The sequence below is a fragment of the Aulonocara stuartgranti genome, assembly GCF_965226115.1.
Source record: "Aulonocara stuartgranti genome assembly, chromosome: 23".
Lineage (NCBI taxonomy): Eukaryota > Metazoa > Chordata > Actinopteri > Cichliformes > Cichlidae > Aulonocara > Aulonocara stuartgranti.
The window spans coordinates 53,125,752-53,139,313 of NC_138958.1; the positions used below are offsets into that span (position 1 = coordinate 53,125,752).

Below are 13,562 nucleotides of genomic sequence, written 5' to 3' on the forward strand. Positions count from 1 at the left end.
GTCGTTCATAATTGACAGATGAAATTATCTCGGTGGCCAGATGTGGCCCTCGGGCCTAAGTTTGACACCCCTGGTCTACATTTAATAGAAGGAGAAGCTCTAAAAGCCTCCACACCCACTCATTACCTGGAACAACTCCCTTTTTGAGAAATCTTTACCTCAGAGCTTCACTTAGTTTCTTGCGCCTGTGTGTTCTAGAAGGAGATGAAAGACTTGTTCATTATGGGATGGATCAGTCCAAATTTGATGTGTTAATAATGAAGAAATCCTATTAAGTTTCACTAATTTGCAACTGCAGCTATGGCTTAACAAGCTTTTATGTAAGACTCTACGATAATAAACTGTAGTAACTCCATATTACCTTTGTGAGCTGGAACGACCACTCGCACATTTTGAGCCTCGCTCCTCTCAGTTATCCTTTAAATATGATCAGTGTGGATTCTCGTGGATTAAAGGAGGAATGAAAGCTGTCCGAGCAGCATGTGGGAGAGTACAAAAAGGGGAAAATAGCTTTAACCATCTTTTAAACCATGGTACTCTAATGGAGTAGTAGTGTTACTATGAAAGAACTAAAACATGCCAAGGTATATGTACTGGTTATGCGTTCACTATTATAATGGCGCTCAACTCAATGGCATTTTTAGGGTTTAATCTGAGGTCACGTGTGTTGCTCAGATATAAATGCTTTCCACTGATACTCATAAAACATCCCCGCAGTAATGTGAAGAGCAGGCTAACAGGCTGCGGTCCGAGCAGCAGCCTAAATGTCAAAGTTTGTTCAGTTTGTGTAGTTCAACAGTTTCTCCTCCTCATTCTTTCAGCTTCCAGCGTTGATCTACTTCCCAATAGCTTCAGTATGACTCACGAAGCATATCTAAACACTCAGCAGTTGTTAGAGAGCGGTGTGACATCGCTGCTCCGTCCTTCAGCGTCTACGCTCTCCTCCACGGGCTTCGCTGGCCCCTCCTCCTGGAGGAGACTCACCGCTCGTTCCCCGACGGAGGTTCACAACCAGGGTCACTGCTTAAAGCAGTCAGTGATCAGGAGGACTGTACTTTAAAATCGTTTTTGCTTTTTGGGGTTTTCTGCAGCACGTCATCTTAAAGTTTCGGTTTTAACAGTGTCGTTAAAATGGGACACAGGAGCCCCCCTGCAGGAGAGGAGGTAAGGATATCTGCATTTGACTGCAGTGCTTCAAGCAGACGTTTATGAAACCTTGCTTCAGCGCTATGTGCATCATTCAGCAGAGCCTCAAAGTCATGCATGGGGGATGAAAGTGCTGAAAGTAAAGTTGACCTTTGACAGATTATGACTGACATCTCAGGCGAGCCTTTTCACCAGAAAGTGAGCAGCTGGGTTTTTCTGTACTCTTTTCATTGTTCTGTCATTATAGTGACTTTACAGGCAGCTGCTGTGACGGATAATCCCGCAGATGAAGATGGATCTTCCCTCTCAGTTCGTCCTAAACACTCTGCTGGTGCTGATTATTGTTCCTCTTGCCACTTGTGGCTTCTGCCCCCGACTTTGCTCCTGCCCTCAGCCCACCGAGCTCCACTGCACCTTCCGCTCCCTTCTCACCATCCCAGCAGCTATACCCAAACACGTGAAACACATGAACCTGGGGTCAGTCGCTCTGGCATCCGTAGCATTGATTTAGCATGGTTATTAAACTGTCAGTGACTGGATTAAACACTTAATGCAGTGAAATGCTTTATGTAAAGACCGAGGCTTAGGAAGTGCATGAGTTGGTTTCATGTCTGTTATCCTCTCCACTCTGGTTTTGTTATTTAAGGTTCAACAAAATTAATAACATCACTGACAAATCACTGATGGGCCTGAGGAAGCTGGAGATGCTCATGCTTCATGGGAATGACTTTCACCAGCTACCTGATGGAGCGTTCACGGAGCTCAGTTCACTTCAGGTGCAATGACCTAAATCAATAAATGGTGGCAGGGGGATTGTTGTTTGAGCAAAACAGTGAATTTTAATGATGAATCCATATTAGTCTGAGCCTTTCATAATCTCTCATATGGTATCTCACATACACATATGATTATGAGTGTATACATAAAGCCTATATCTCCTAAAATGCTCGGTTTTAATACAATAATAACTATTTTACTAATGTGCAAAAGAGTCAGCACATATTACTGATTAATTCAACACGAGCACTTAAATGAGATTGTGCAAATATCTTAGATTTATCCACACAGTCTAGTTTTAGGAATAAAAAAGCAAAAGATATCTGAACCTGGGCCAAACTGTGAATCGAAATTTACAAAAGACATCCAACTTTAATAATCATTTTATCTGCTGGACAAATTCCTGATTCTTCCTAAGAATTTGTAAGATATGAAGTAAAAATTGTATAATTTTAAATCCCAAATTTCTCCCTGAAATGTTAATGAAACAAAGCACTGACATACAAACTGTATGATGTATATGTGCCTTGATGCTGAACCTTGATGCCTGGTTCATGTATGTAACTAGAAGTACTCTAATATGATGAGCAATAGAGACGTTCTCTGTTCTCCCTGCTCACTGATGTAGATGCTGAAGATGAGCTACAACAAACTGAAGGAGATCAGCAGGCACGCTCTCCACGGTCTGTGGTCTGTGGCCAGGTTACACCTGGATCACAACCAGCTGGAGTACATCCATCCAGACGCCTTCCAGGGCCTCACTTCTCTCTGGCTGCTGCAGCTGGAGGGCAACCAGCTTCAGCAGCTGCACCCAGACACCTTCACCACCTTCACTGTGAAAAGCCATTTTCATGTCTCAACTCTGAGGCACCTCTACCTGTCAGACAATGATCTGGTGACACTTCCTTCCAGGCTGGTAGGGACCATGCCCCAGTTGGAGAGCCTGTACCTCCATAGAAACCCTTGGATCTGTGACTGCAGCATGAGGCGGCTCCATGACTGGAATAAAAAGTTTCCAGGTGGTATTTTTAATATGTACGCTGCAATTATATTTAGAGCTTTCTTTTTGTGATGGTTAAAGTAAACTAAGACTCAAAATGCATAAAATATTCAAAGAGACGTGATGATCTGATTTTATAACGCTCATGCTCTGTTCTTTGCCCAGGTGTTGTAAAATGTAAAAAGGATAGGACCCTTCCTAGTGGCCAGCTGTGTCCCATGTGCTCGTCTCCCAGACACCTCCAGAGAAAGGACCTCTTTGATGTGGAGAACCTGGTCTGCAGAAGCCCCGTCATCACCTTTCCTCACAGGATGTCCACACCTAAGGATGTTGAGAGTGAGGTTTTGACCACAGAGGATTTTATAGAACCATTTGGAAATCTCTCGTTTGGCCTATCTGATGAACATGGGAATGAGCTGGATCTGATGTGTAATATTAGCAAGTCTAATGAGCTTACCAAGATCAGCTGGCAGCAGAGCAGTCAGCCTCAGCTGACCAACATCACAGTGGCGGTAGATCTGGACTGTCCAGTTAATAGAGAAAAATATGAAAAACTGTGGAGGCTCATAGCATACTACAGCAGTGTGCCAGCACATTTACAGAGGGAAATTATTCTAAGCAAAGACCTTCATCAAACCCATATGTACAGACAGGACTCTGAGAAAGATGCCCTGTACTACACAGGTCTCAAAGTTAATATAACAGCCCAACCACCATGGCTGCTGCAAACATCTGTGAACCTTCAGCTGAACCGGCTTCAGTCGTCAGCCAGGATGGCAAAATTGAGTATGAGCACAGAGCTCTCAGAGATGGTGGAGACGGAGGAGGTGCAAAGACAGAAGAGGTCATGGGTCACGATTGAGTCAACAAACACCAGTCATAAAGTCTTCAGTGCTATCCTAGGAAAGCAAACTCGAATGAACTGCAGCGTGCACAGTTCAGGTCAACCAGTTATTCGCTGGATGCTGCCAGATGGCTCCAAAGTGGAGGCACCGTACTCAAGTCCAGGCAACAGACTGTCTGTGTCCCGCGGTGGAACGTTGATTATTAAGGCTGTCCGCCCCACAGACGCAGGAAGTTACTACTGTATCGCCAGGGCTCACGAAGACTTTGCTGTCTTGCCGTTCTATCTGACAGTGCAGGAATCCTCCAGCCCTCCCCCGAGGGACGAAACATCAATCAAACCTAGTGAGGTATTTGTAGGCAAACCTATTTCCCTGCATTGCACTGCATCTGCCTCCCCCGATGCTGAAATTAACTGGATTCTGCCAAACAGCAGCATCGTGAGTTTCCAAGCCAACTCATCCAGAGCTTTAGTCTATTCCAATGGCACTCTACATATTCCACAGTCCAAGTTATTAGACAGTGGTTATTATAAATGCGTTGCCATGAATCAACATGGTGTGGATACACTGGCCACAAAACTCGCTGTTATCAGGCACAACTTCAGGAAGTTTCCAGCAACACCTCAGTCAGCTTCAGGAGTCAACACTCAAATTAAAATCCCCACAGAAGACACAGAAGAAGCATCAGGGGACACTGAAGGCACTCAGGGTGGGGCTCCAGTGAGCCACCTGGAGCCTTTGAGAAGGAGAACTCCAGGAGGTGTGGTCCCGAGCAGGAGGGGCATTCACCCGTCCAGGCACTTCTGGCGGAAGCCCCCAATGCTTCAGCAACCAAGAGGATCGCGTGTTGTAGACAGGAAGAATCCTACTGACAACACAAGGAGGATTAATATATCGAAAGGTAAAATAGATCCACAGAAATGGGCTCATATTTTGGCCAAGATTAGAGATAGAAAGGCTCAAAATGCTGTGACACCAGTCCCAACTCAGCACACAACAGAGAGGAAAGCTGCAGAGGGGACAACGCAGTCAAATGAAGCTACTAAAGGATCAGCAGACAGTGTGACTGAGCAGGCACGGCAGGGTTTTTTCAGGACGCTGCACACTCCTGTACACAATCCGCTGTTCAAAACTGATAAACAAAATGTACAAGACCAGGCCACACGACGTGTGACATCTAACAGCAACATTATAGACAACGCACACAGCATGCAAGCTACAACAGCACAGACATCCAACGATGCGGTCTTAGACCTACACACAAGTTCAAACAGTGTGTTTTCCCCACAGGCCACATCTGTTCCACTGTATGCTGTCACGTTCTGGCAGTCGCTCACAAACACAGATGTTAATGAGGATAAAACAGCTGATTGGTCCAAGGAATCACAGAGGCATGTCAATACAGATAGACTAAAGGTTATTGCCAGTTCGAGGAATGATAACGAACCCTTTTTGAAAAGGATCCTTTCAGTAAATCCAAACAAATCAACGAAAAGCAAAGAAGAAAAATATCCTAGTGAGCCTGTCATAAAATCTGATGATTTGCAGTCTGTAGCAAGGGCATCTCCAACAACTGGCTCTGAAGGCTCTGAATCCCCTCCACGCCTCCAACAACATAATTCCAGGCGAAGGAATGGGAGTCAGAGGAGGAGGCCAAACAGAAGGAAACAAAAGCTTGTGAAATCTGTCCCGTCTATGGCCATCACACCTGCCAAAGCTGTCCCAGCAACTGTCAAGACCACTCCCTCCACACTGCTAAAAATAGCTTCCTCAGAAGTTACAGCAACCAATCCCAGTACCACTGTTCCATTCACTGGCAGCCAAGAAGCGTCATCAGGAAAACTGAGTCATAAAGAAAGCACAGCCTCCAGGCACGACCACGAGGCAGCCACTAAACCCTCCTCCCCACCAGCTTCTTTCCTCCAAACAAAGGACAGCCATCTGCCATTATTAAAAAGCACGTTAGCGGCACCATCGCTTCCAGCAACTTTTCCAGAAGTGGGTGATACAAAGACAACCTCTCAAGCAGCCTTTGGAGTTTCAGACTGTCCACTAGAGCACTTCAGTGCACCAACACCGGCCACTTTGCAGAGGCTTATAAACACGCCTGCTCCACCTATTAGGCTTCCTGAGGAGCCACAAAGGTCAAGTGCTATGGGTGACCTTGGACCTCTGCCAAGCTCTGACAGCTTGTTGGTGGGTTTTTACGCCACCAACACTTTACAACTGCAAAGCAATGTGGAGGAGAGCCAACTGGGCCAGCAGTACACAACTAATGAGGGGATGCTGTTGAATGAGAGTGGGGAGGGGTTTTTGGCACCGCTGTCCCCATCCTCCACGTCTTTGATCGACCAAGTAATCAAGACAACCTCTGGGTACACTCCCAGTGACTTGACTGTGACACCAAGCACACTTTCCAAGGATTATTTGGAGACAGCTCTGGGTGTTACACAGACTTCTGCAGTACCTGAAAATTCACATTATACTTCTAGTCAAAGTAAACCCTCAAAGGTAGCTCAGAATCTTAAAGAAGCTCTAAATGAAAATGTTTTTCCTTCTACTGCTAGTACCTTTAAAGCAAAACCTACCTCTCCTGCCACTCCGAGGCTTGATCCTATAATGCGTGTCAAAGTGACAGTGGATACCACACTTCCCAAAATATCTTCCACAGAAGCCAAGATGGACTCTTCACTGAGGACCAGCATGCAGGAGACTCCCCGGATCAGAGTCGGCCATAATGAAGACCAACAAATAAACCCCATCATTAACATATCAGAGCCACGGAAAGAATTAAACTTCCAGCCCACAGCTCAGTCGGCAGACTACAAACCAACTAGCACACGTCTGACTGGCAGACAGATCGTCTTACAGTCGGTCACCTCTGCTCCGACTGCTGCAGTCCAAACGAATCCGCATAGAGGGACACTGTTAACAAGTACTCACAATGTGTCCAGGAAGCACCAGGTACCTACACAAGGATCTGTTCCAAGAGGAAAGCCAAGGATAACTAAGACTCATTTCCAGACGTTCACTGTTAAAGCTGAAACAGATGCTCAACTTCCCTGTGAGACCGAAGGTGACCCAAAGCCCTTCCTGTCATGGACCAAAGCTCTTAGTGGTATGTATGACTCAACCTCATTCATTCTTTTTTCCATACATTTTCAGAGCCATCATACTTCTGTCTGCTGAAACATGGCTATGAAAATAGAAAACATATCATTTATTTATTCAAATGGAAACATCCAAAAATATTTTGATGTAGTGAAATGTTAACCAGAGCAAAATGTAACTACCTGCAGACTTATATAAATATAGCTTGCAAAGATGTTTTATTGGAAATATTGGCACATAGTATATCAAATAGCAGATTATCAGCAACATTTGCAAGCATATCAGTATGTTCAGACATTCCTTATTACTGTAGATGTGTTTCCATATAACCTCCATGACTGACGATGCTATGATGTAGATGATGCACTTGTAAGATTATGGTTATAGTCTTGAATTTTGTAACATTTTTATAATCTATGTTACTTACTTACTTTATTATGATATGAGTTTTTAAAAGGGCCTTTAGCCTGCTCATAATTAAAAGTAACTATTTTGCTCTTATATGGTACGGGGTTTTTTTCCACGGTTGGCAATCACACTAAAATATTTGCATTTTTCAATAATTCCTCTCATTTATTGTATTTTTGTACACTATGTAAATGTGACATCAATTTCTCTTACGCTAAATATTTTATACTCTCAATTATTTTCATCTTAAATTTTATTCTGTGTTTGAGAAAAGACTGTGCATTTTGTGTCTGTCCACTTTTGCAGGGGCGAATATTCCTCAGAACACCAGGGTCCAGAGGTTTGAGGTCCACCAAAATGGTACATTAATCCTCAGGAGCACACAGCTCACAGACGGAGGCCAATACCTGTGCACAGCGCAGAACCAGTACGGCACGGACACGATGCTGGTCAACCTTGTGGTCTTGTCTCAGCCTCCGCGGGTCCTGCATCCTCAGCACAGAGAAATGACTGTGCATCTAGGTGACAAAGTCAGTGTGGAATGCAAAGTGGAAGGGCATCCTGCGCCCCGGGTCACATGGGTACTCCCTAACTACGTCCATGTAGCTGCTGGTTCCGTTTCTGTTCCGTCTCAGCAGCACGTAGTTGTTGGAAATAACGGGATCCTCCGGATCAGCCAGGCCCGCTATACAGACAGAGGGATTTATAAGTGCATTGGCAGCAGCGCAGCTGGAACTGACTCTGTTTCAGTACGTCTTCATGTCCGAGCATTGCCACCCGTGATTCAGCAGTCACATCATGAGACTGCCACCATTTCAGAAGGCAGCCCTGCCTACATCCACTGCACTGCTACAGGTTCCCCTCCATCTGTTATTCGCTGGTTTACACCTGATGGTGCACAGCTCACTGCATCCTTAGACACTGGACAGAACCTAATTGTTTTCCCCAATGGGACTCTCTACATACAGCGTGTGGGCAAAAGAGATGCTGGGAGATACGAGTGCTCAGCCAGTAACACAGTGGCATCCAGCAGGAGAACTGTGATCCTGAACATAAGGAAGAATCTGTCCTCTGCCAAGGCCAGTATCACCTTATCATCACCCCAAAGAACACATGTCATCTATGGGAGTAGTTTGTTACTAAACTGTGTGGCAACAGGACAGCCAGAGCCCCGAATCCTCTGGAGGACACCTTCTAAGAAGCTAGTAGATGCTCAGTACAGGTGAAACGTAAATCTTGTAATGAAACAAAATGCTCAAACTAAGTGTTGTCATTAGAAATCATTCAAAGCAATCTTAATTATTAATCATATGCATCAACTTTGGTTGTTTGTTTTTTGCAGTTTTGACAGGAGAATCAAAGTGTTTCCCAATGGCAGCATTAGCCTTCATCCAGTGACTGACAAGGACAGTGGCGATTACTTATGTGTGGCTCGTAACAAGATGGGCGACGACCACGTGCTGCTGCGGGTACACGTGCTGAGCAGACCAGCCAAGATCGAACAGAAGCAGCAAAGATCCAGTCAGGAGGTTTTGTACGGTGGGGACCTGACGGTGGACTGTGTGGCTTCTGGCCTCCCCAACCCGGAGATCAGCTGGGTTCTGCCGGATGGCACGATGGTTAACCCAGTCAAACAGAGCGATGGTGTCTCTGAGGGGCGCAGTCGCAGGTACGAGCTGTTTTAACTTCTACAAAGTGCTCCCAGTGTCTAACACAGGGGGAAAACACCTTCACCAGCCAGCATTTGTGCTGTCTGATCCAAGTTCTTCTGTGTAGATGGAAGTTTAACCATTTTTAACCCTGGAGAACCCATGGGGTCAGATCCGACCCCATGGGTTCTCCAGGGTTAATGAAGTTCTATTCTGTGGTGATGCTTTGTTTATCAGAAGGATCTGTGAGTGTGGGAACCTAGTCACTAGAGAAATGACTGAACATCCATCTTCCTTTAACTGTTTCATGAACTTCTGGGCATTATTACAGAAAACCGAGCTAATCTTCTTTCTGTCTCTGTGCTTTCCCTTTTGCTGCAAGAACTCGACTTAACTGTAACTTAAACAATTCTGCCACCATGGGGTCAAGAGCAGCTACAGAGCAAGTAAATGAATTATTTAAAAGTACAATATTGCTCCAATAAATTGTATCCATTTAAACAAAAATGAGTAAAAACATAGCTTTGCTAGTTTGCCTTATGAAAAGTCTGCAACTACCCCATAAATATGTTGAAAGGTGTCTTATGTCATTGGTCTCATTTCATTAAAACTAGACTCCCTTGGAAACGATTAGTCGAGTCTCTAGTGCTCAAAGCTCACTAAACTATTTCAACAACCACACAAAGATATAAACACAGAGCGTGGATCGTTCACCCGACCGCACGTAAACAGGCACGCCGTCGGTGCTGAAGGCCGACGTCTCACAGATTCTGATGCTGCAGGTTTTGTCTCTCTCCATCCAAAATTCACTGAACCAGCAGCAAAAGAAGATCCAAACTAATCTTCATGTTTGATAAACATCGTTAATTCCCTCTGACTTTGGCTGTTTTGCTTCCACCACAACATAATCACACTTCCTGCACAGCTCTTTCTCTCTCAGTGAACTTCAAGAACAGTTTACCATCCTAGAGAAATCCTAGAGTATTTAAAAGTAGAATGGGAGGCAGAGCCTTCAGTTTTCAGGCCCCTCTTCTGTGGAACCAGCTTCCAGTTTGGATTCGGGAGACAGACACTATCTCTACTTTCAAGATTAGGCTTCAAACTTTCCTTTTTGCTAAAGCATATAGTTAGGGCTGGACCAGGTGACCCTGAATCCTCCCTTAGTTATGCTGCAATAGACGTAGGCTGCCGGGGGATTCCCATGATGCATTGAGTTTTTCCTTTCCAGTCACCTTTCTCACTCACTATGTGTTAACAGACCTCTCTGCATTGAATCATATCTGTTATTAACCTCTGTCTCTCTTCCACAGCATGTCTTTATCCTGTCTTCCTTCTCTCACCCCAATCAATCACAGCAGATGGCCCCGCCCCTCCCTGAGCCTGGTTCTGCCGGAGGTTTCTTCCTGTTAAAAGGGAGTTTTTCCTTCCCACTGTCGCCAAAGTGCTGCTCATAGGGGGTCATATGATTGTTGGGTTTTTCTCTGTATCTATTATTGTAGGGGTCTACTGTGCAATATAAAGCACCTTGAGGCAACTGTTGTTGTCATTTGGCGCTATAGAAATTAACTGAAATTTAATTAAATTAACAGATTTCAGTCAGACTGAAACATCAGGTGTAATCACTAGTTATTTTTCCTTTGGTAAGAAAAGAACTTCATGTGACATGAATATGTGAAGTTTAAATTTAAATAATGTAATTATATATGTTGTATTAATTTAATACATTCTCTTTGTTGCCAACCAATGAATCCAGTCATGAAAGTGTAACAGTGAGTAACCATTTCTTATCCTTCTCTTCTGGAACTACATGTAGGTATGTGGTGTTTGACAATGGGACACTTTACTTCAACAATGTTCGCATGCCAGAACAAGGTGACTACACATGTTACGCGGAAAACCAGCATAGCAAAGATGAGATGAAGGTCAGAGTCAAGATCAAAGCTGCACCCTCCCCACCAAAAATTCAAAATAAAGACCCACAGACTGTCAGCGTTTTCTATGGCAACGAAGCTACACTGAAATGTAATGCCAAAGGTGAACCAGCGCCAGTCATCACATGGTTATCCCCTTTAAACAAAGTGATTTTCCCTGCATTAGACAAATACCAGGTTCTGGATGATGGGACATTGGTAGTTCAAAAGATCCAAGGTTTTGATAAAGGTAACTACACATGCATAGCTAGAAACAATGCAGGACAGGACCGTGAAGTTACCAGACTCGAAGTCTTGATAACACCTCCAGTGATCAGTGGGTTAAGAGGAACTTTGAATGCTATCAAAGTAACTGCAGTTCAGAATCAGCAAAAGCTGCTGGACTGCAATGTACATGGAAACCCCAGCCCTCGAATCACTTGGCTTCTGCCAGGAAATTTGACCCTTTCTGCTCCATATTACAGCAATAGAATGGTAGTTCATCAGAATGGTACCTTAGAAATCCATTCACCCAAGGAGACAGACTCGGGGCAGCTGGTTTGTATTGCTCGTAATGAAGGAGGAGAGGTCAGGTTGGTGGTCAACTTGGATGTGAAGACAGTTGATGAGAGGCCACAAATTAGAGCTCCCAAAGCAAATGTTCAGTCACTGAGTGTAGGCAATGCTGTGGCTTTGAATTGCTCCTTTGAGGGCTCAATACTACTGCCTGTCACCTGGATCCTGCCCAGTGGTACACCTTTGCGTAGTGGTGCTCGGTTCTCCAAGTTTTTCCACCAGCCTGACGGCTTGCTGATCATCAGCAACCCCTCTATGGCTGAGGCTGGTATGTACCGCTGTCTGATACATAATTCAAGGGGGCTTGTGGAGCATACTGTTACACTGTCCCCAGGAAAAAAACCAGAGATCAACAGCAGATATAATTCCCCTGTCAGTGTCATGAATGGGGAAAACCTTTGGCTTCACTGTCAAACCACTGGTGAAGCACTCAGACTAGCATGGACTCTGCCTAGTGGAGTCGTCCTCAGCAGACCACAGAGAGCTGGGCGATACGCCATACAGCCCAATGGAACCCTTGCCATTCAACAAGTGTCAGTCCACGATCGGGGTCCCTACGTTTGCCGAGCTAGTAATGAATATGGCAGCTCCTTGCTCTCCACTGTGGTAAATGTAATAGCATACGCACCTCAAATTACTAACGGCCCTCCCTCTGTGACTTATGCTAAACGTGGAGTTGCTGTTCAGTTAAACTGTGTAGCAACTGGCATCCCTAAAGTTGAGGTAGCATGGGAAACACCTGACAAAATTCGTCTGGCTGCCAATGCAAAGCCAAAGCTCTTTGAAAACAAGTACCTCCTTCCGCAAGGTTCCCTCATCATCCAGAATCCAACACAAAGAGATGCTGGCATCTACCGATGCACAGCCAGAAACGCCATTGGCTTGGACTCTAAAGCTACAGTTCTCAACGTGTTCTAAAATGTCACCGTTCCTCTTCGTCTGTTGCTGCCTGATTAAAAGGAAGTGTTTAATCACCACATGTAGTAATAACTTCAGTTATAATGATGAGTTGATTAAAACCTGCAGTGATGCTTTGAGTGTTTGCTCTTTAGAGGCCGTTAGTTGAAGACACCGAGTGCCAGTTTACAGTTTTCACCATTTTGCAAACCTCCCATTTCAAGCATGTAGGAAATATATGCAGTTTTTTTGTTTTTTTTTATAGAGGACCAATTCACAACAACGATTTCCTCAGGCCACTTTACATTGTGAGGTAATTAGCCTACACAACTGGAAAGAGAAAGCAAAAGTAATTGTCTTGTGCTGGCACTTCACACTATCAAGCAGAATAGCTGTGTTCACCTGCTATGTGCAAGACAAATACTGTAATAAAGATAGACTTAAATAATATAAAACATCGTTGTTTCAAGTGACTCAGGGACGTGGAGCGTGCATGCCAGCATGCAAAACACAAAATGACTCTTTTATTCAGTAAAGAAGTGAAGATGATGTTGATTCGTTTTAGTATAAGATGCTTATCTTATCAAGGATGTGCAATGCTTTAATTTATTTTTCTAAACTTTTGTAATATAATTGTTAATTGGAAATCTACATTTGTATTCAAACTAAATATGTGGACAGCGATTTTGTTTTGCTGGCTTGTGATTACCTCAGCTGCTTATGATGCTGCCGGGGTGCGATGTGCAGGTTATGACAGATGGATCACGCCTAACCACAATCGTCTACATGAGACTGGTGCTAAATGAACAACATTGGAATAATTAGCATTTACGCCAATGACTGCCAAACTGTTCAGCATGTTAAAATGTAGCCTGGCGGGACAAAGCTGTGCAAAGAGTTACTCTGCAGACCCGGCCTTAAACTATCCGGCTTTGGCTCTATCAGCTCCACTCAAAGTTAATCACGACAAAACATTTTATCCTTTGGCTGATCTCCAGTTGATCAGTGAGCATATATTCCCAGCTGTATGTGTACCTTTTCTTCAGTGGAACAGTTATTTCTGACAAGGACAGATGATGTCAGCCTGTAAAGAATTGCTAAACAGCTCATTTAATTGTGAAATACTTTTGAACTTAATAAAATTGACTGAGAATATATGTAATTTTGTTGTTGTTGTATTTTTATTTAAAGAAGCTGAAACTGCTGGTATCCTGTGCTTTTCATAATAAAGGCCCAACCTGAA

At 44.2% G+C, this 13,562-nt stretch overlaps 1 protein-coding gene across 1 annotated transcript; it reads left to right on the forward strand.

Moving 5' to 3' along the window:
- Positions 1-887: 887 nt before the first annotated feature.
- Positions 888-13,562, forward strand: mxra5a (matrix-remodelling associated 5a). Its single transcript, XM_082524973.1, has 8 exons — positions 888-1,164; positions 1,394-1,623; positions 1,793-1,922; positions 2,552-2,942; positions 3,089-6,886; positions 7,594-8,509; positions 8,630-8,956; positions 10,750-13,562. Exons 2-8 carry the CDS (start codon positions 1,433-1,435, stop codon positions 12,338-12,340), a joined length of 7,344 nt encoding a protein of 2,447 aa, XP_082381099.1. The 5' UTR covers positions 888-1,164; positions 1,394-1,432; the 3' UTR covers positions 12,341-13,562.

Coding starts and splice junctions, on each gene's coding strand:
- mxra5a (XM_082524973.1), top strand. CDS start 1,433: ATGAAGATGGATCTTCCCTCTCAGTTCGTCCTAAACACTCTGCTGGTG. Junction 6,887..7,593: donor ATGGACCAAAGCTCTTAGTG/GTATGTATGACT, acceptor CCACTTTTGCAG/GGGCGAATATTCCTCAGAAC. Junction 8,510..8,629: donor CTAGTAGATGCTCAGTACAG/GTGAAACGTAAA, acceptor TGTTTTTTGCAG/TTTTGACAGGAGAATCAAAG.